Source organism: Camellia sinensis, chromosome 1 (genome assembly GCF_055761805.1).
Source record: "Camellia sinensis isolate YWXY chromosome 1, ASM5576180v1, whole genome shotgun sequence".
NCBI classification, from domain to species: Eukaryota; Viridiplantae; Streptophyta; class Magnoliopsida; order Ericales; family Theaceae; genus Camellia; species Camellia sinensis.
The window spans coordinates 26,081,025-26,086,030 of record NC_138961.1 but is presented as its reverse complement, the minus strand read 5'-3'; the positions used below and the strand labels follow the sequence as shown (position 1 = coordinate 26,086,030).

Below are 5,006 nucleotides of genomic sequence, written 5' to 3'. Positions count from 1 at the left end.
ATTTCTAACAACTTCATATGTATAAGCATCCAAATCCAAATTTCATTGCCCAATTGAACAATTTGGTGAAATTCACCAGAACTAACGCTATGTTTAGATTTTGAATTTGTCCAAAAAGAATAGATTTTATAACAATTATCTATCCCTTTGTTTATTTAGATAGAAAATATTTTTTGAAAAATATTTTTTTGTATTTTTTAGTGTTTGGTACAACAGAAAACAAAAGTCAATGGAAAATATTTTCCATGATCAATGAAAAATAATCTTATTTGGACAAAAAATATTTTATACTTTTAAAAGGAGAAAAATGTTTTGCGGACCAAAATTTTACCAGTGTTACCATACTACTATCATCATAGTCATCGCCACCATCATCGTTGCCATCACCACGGTTGTCCATGCTATCACCTCCATCTCTACCTTCATTTCACTACCAGTACTACCAAATATAAAAAAAAAATTTCTATTCAAACAAATAGACGGTAATTACTTTACCCTATTTTGTTTTTCTTTTTCTTTCACTTCACAAACTCAAGTTCACAAACATATGTATCATACATTGGGATAGCAAACCCACAAAAAAAATAGTTAATTGGGCTGGGCTTTAAAAAATGTCCAAGAACATGTAAATGGACAAACCCGAAGACGGCCCATCCTAACCAACCGGATAGGCCAGACCGATATATATAATCTGATGTAATGAAACCCTAATCCCTCTCGTTTTTAGGGTTCGTTCTTCGGATAGTCTCAGGCACAGAGAGAGAGAGAGAGAGAGAGACTGCCATGGGTAAGCAACAAGAAGCCCTGAACTCTTGTATTCTGATTCGATTGTTGTTGTTGTGTGAATTTGGGTAACAATGGTGTATGTTGTTGTTGTATATTACAGCGAGGATCAAGGTTCATGAGTTGAGACAGAAATCAAAGGCAGAGTTGCAGAGCCAATTAAAGGATCTCAAAGCTGAGCTCTCCCTTCTTCGTGTCGCCAAGGTCACTGGCGGTGCTCCCAACAAGCTCTCCAAGATGTACTCTCTCTCTCTCTCTCTCTCACATATATAGATCTCATTCATAATATTGGTTCTCTCTTTTCTTTTTCTATGTTTCTATTGCTTTTGTGTCATTTACTCTTGATTTGATACTCAGAAATGTTGGCACTTGTTTGCTATTAACTAGTCTTTCAGTATAATTGCATGAAATATGTTGATGGAGATACTTAATCAAAAGTGACACACAGGAAAAGAAATAGTTAATAATTTTGTTGGTGCTTATGTTCCGATGGATTGCAATTGGGTTGTCTGTCTACGGATTTTAATTTTAAGCTTCCGTTAGGTACTAATTTGATGAAGTTAGGGTGTGTTTTGTCATCTTACAAAAATATTGTACATTGTATATTGCATCTGGACATGCAGAATCATCGTGTAAATGGGGTGTTATTGGAAATTGGAGCCATCACCACAAGTGATGGTACAAAATGGATTTATCATGAAATGCAACCTTCAAAACTACGATTTTCTATTTCGACCTCCGTTTATGATGAGTGTTCTGCATGTAGATTGTGCATAAATCACAATAAGGGCAAGTTTTGGTTGGAAAAATTGGAAAAACCAAGGGAACCTTTGCTTTTTATGTGCTTTTGGATCTCTATTTCACAATGTTTTTATTAAAAGGGGGAATACAAAAAGGTGTCAAATGGACAAAATAATGGCAAATTCATGGATGTACAAGACCCGCTTGCAAAAATCTAGTGCATGAACCACATGTACTTTCATGAGTTTGAAATTATATTCCTTCCCCCTTTTTATGTATCCCCTTATTAAAAAGCTTTCATTAGAGTAAGTTTTTTGTTTTTTAAACATATCTAAGTATGTTTTTGATGTTTTGCATGAATGCAGAAAAGTGGTGAGGTTGTCCATTGCCCAGGTGTTGACCGTGATTTCACAGAAACAGAAGTCTGTTCTGAGGGAAGCCTACAAGAACAAGAAGTACTTGCCACTTGATCTACGTCCCAAGAAAACCAGAGCCATCCGTAGACGCCTCACCAAGCATCAGGTATAATTTTACACACTATTATGTTCTTTGACCATATCTTTCTTGTAATGTTTACAATGCTACCTGGTTGATTTGTAATAATTTATGATTGTGAAACAAAAAATACCTTTCCATGATCTTGTTAATTTGATATCACAAGACAAGGTTTGCACCAATTGCAATATAACTTGCAGTATACATTTGTGCAAGGTGTAATAAAATTACAGAACAATATAGGGCTTGTAGATTTTTTTGAAGTTTGCCCATTTGCTTTGTTCTCACAGGCATCACTGAAGACTGAAAGGGAGAAGAAGAAGGAGATGTACTTTCCTATGAGGAAGTATGCTATTAAGGTGTAGGGTAGGATCTACTATACGGTGGATTTTTGTGCTTATGCATCCATATATCTACTCCAAACATGAATTTTGGAATTTTGTTTACATTTATGCTACTTTTGGAGGACTTGGAAGTTTGATTTTGTATTTGCTTAAAATTTGTGACTAGTAAGCTTTGGTGCTCACATCTCTCCTGTTGCTAGGAATTTTTTTTGTCTCATTTAATAGTTGATGAGGGTTTTGGTTCAATTACGATGGTGGATGCTTGACCAGTTATGTTTTGGGGATTATCTTTGTGAATTACTTGTGGCTTGTATGATTGACAACAATTTACTTGATATGAAGATTAGTAGGTTGTCAATCCTATATACCCATTGTCTTCTTGTGCTCTTGGATGTGTGTTTTCCTTCGGTGTCATTGTAGAGAAGGATTTCGCCTGGCGCAATAGTTCTTTCATACTGTTATAGTCGTGTGGCAATGCCATTGGCATAACAACCGGTACACCTTAGATTGGGCCCAACCCAGTTCTCTCGTACTAGGTTTGCTCCTCACAGCTCTCTTTAACACCAACAGTAGAACCAAACTATCCCACGATGTTGAAACTCAACTCACGTACTTGGGACCTTTCAGCCCCAGGATGTGACGATTATATATTGAATGCAAGTCAGGTCGGATAGCTAAGGAGCTGAAGGATAGCAAACAAACCAAATGTGATTATGACCTTATATTGCTTGGTGCAGCTTATGTTTATTACAGTTTGTAAAGCAAAAAAAACTTATATAAGTTGAAAAAAATTGATTCTGTAATTTGGGAAAGTGAGTTTTTAACTTCAACAATGATTCATACTACTAAAAAAAAAAAGATTACTAATAGCACTAAATGCATTGAGATTGTCAAAAAAGAAAAAGAAAAAAGAGGCATAAGCAGTGGGTGGGATTTATTGTCACATGAGCTCCGTTTAGTAGAGCTGTGATAAAGTGATTATAACTTATTGTCTAACAACTTATAACTGTGAACATGAGTTGATTTTTGACTTATAAATTAAGTTTCTCCTCCCTTATTCAAAGAATAAGTTGATTTTTGATTTACAAAAAGTTATAAATTGTATTATTAAGTTGAATCAAACACATTAAAATAGCTTAAATTAAGCTAAAAGTTAAAATAAGTTCTACTTAAATTAAATTAAAAATTAAAATAAACTAGAAATAAGTCTTATCAAATAGGGTCATGGTGCTATTAGAGCATCATTTTTAATGTTCTCAATCATTTTTTGTTCATTTTTACAATATTAATAGTATTATTAAAGCATCACTTTTATTACTTAATCATTTTTCTATTCATGTCATGATGCTTATCGCAAATTTTATGCTCATTGTTCCCATCTGAGCTTGGGAATATTTTCTAATATTTTAGAAGATAAAAGTCTTCCCCTGTTCAGGGCAGAGCACCTATCACCCGACCTATTTTGATAAGAGTTTTTGTTTATCTTTTAGATCTTAATCATTTATTTAAAAAAAAAAAAATTAAAGCGATTCATAATCACTGTCACATGACTATCCGATTGATTTTGAGAAAGATTTTGAAAATACGATACAAAATATATATGATGAAATTATATAAATATAACTATTAGATTAATTTAATTTTTTTAGATGAATAATCTATTTGAATCATCAAAGTAAGATTTTTGACTAGGGCTGAGCAAGGAATCCGTGAAATCCGTAATCCGATCCAGTCCAGTCCAATCCGATAGGTTTGGATTGGTTTTTTGAATCCGCGGTTCGGTTCTGGATTGAATAATTAAAAATCCGTAGTTCACGGATTGGTTCCGGATTGAATCCCACGGTTCCGGATTGGAACCGATCAGGACCGTATACAAATAGTCTATATTTTTATTATACATCCTCCCCCATAGTATCTTTTCTTATTCTATGTAAAATCTAAACTCAAACCTAAAACCGTATAATATCTTCTTTTATTACTTTTGTTTGTTAGTTTTAAGTTTTAATTTGCAATGGTCTAAATACTTATGGTGAAACCAGTTTTCTTATGATTGTTTAAATTCTAGAACAGTATGTCGTTATTATAGAAAAACATGTTGCTATTATGGAACTAATATAGCGCTATGTTTATATTTTTATGAAATTCAAGTGTTATATATATATTTTTGTTATTTAATTATGTGAATCCGTGGTCCTAAACCGATCCAATCCGTATTTAAATGGATTGGTTCGGATTGGTTCCATGATTTAAACGGATTGGATTGGTTCCAATTTTTTAAGAACCGTAAATAACGGATTGGTCCTGGTTTTATCCCAATCCGGTCCAATCCGGACCATGCTCACCCCTATTTTTGACCACTCAAATTGAAATTGAAGACAATCTAAAACCCAAGGGATAATTTCACTTGTTTCATGATAACAAGGATAAAGAGAGTTGAGTAGTACACAGAGGATATGAAAAATAACATTATACTTTTACATTATTTATCTTGAATGCTGTAACTATATAAAATTCTGCCTTTTTAAATACATTTTTTGTTTTGTTTTGTTTACCTTCATTAACTTGACATTTTCAACTAGTATCATGTGTGTATATATATAAGTAATTTTATACTCTTTATTTTTAATTAGTTAAAATCTAAAA

At 33.1% G+C, this 5,006-nt stretch overlaps 1 protein-coding gene across 1 annotated transcript; it reads left to right on the top strand.

The window, feature by feature from the left end:
- The first annotated feature begins 646 nt into the window (after positions 1-646).
- On the top strand, positions 647-2,609 carry LOC114323284 (large ribosomal subunit protein uL29). Its single transcript, XM_028270851.2, has 4 exons — positions 647-787; positions 887-1,022; positions 1,890-2,046; positions 2,310-2,609. Exons 1-4 carry the CDS (start codon positions 784-786, stop codon positions 2,382-2,384), a joined length of 372 nt encoding a protein of 123 aa, XP_028126652.1. The 5' UTR covers positions 647-783; the 3' UTR covers positions 2,385-2,609.
- The last annotated feature ends 2,397 nt before the right edge of the window (positions 2,610-5,006 follow it).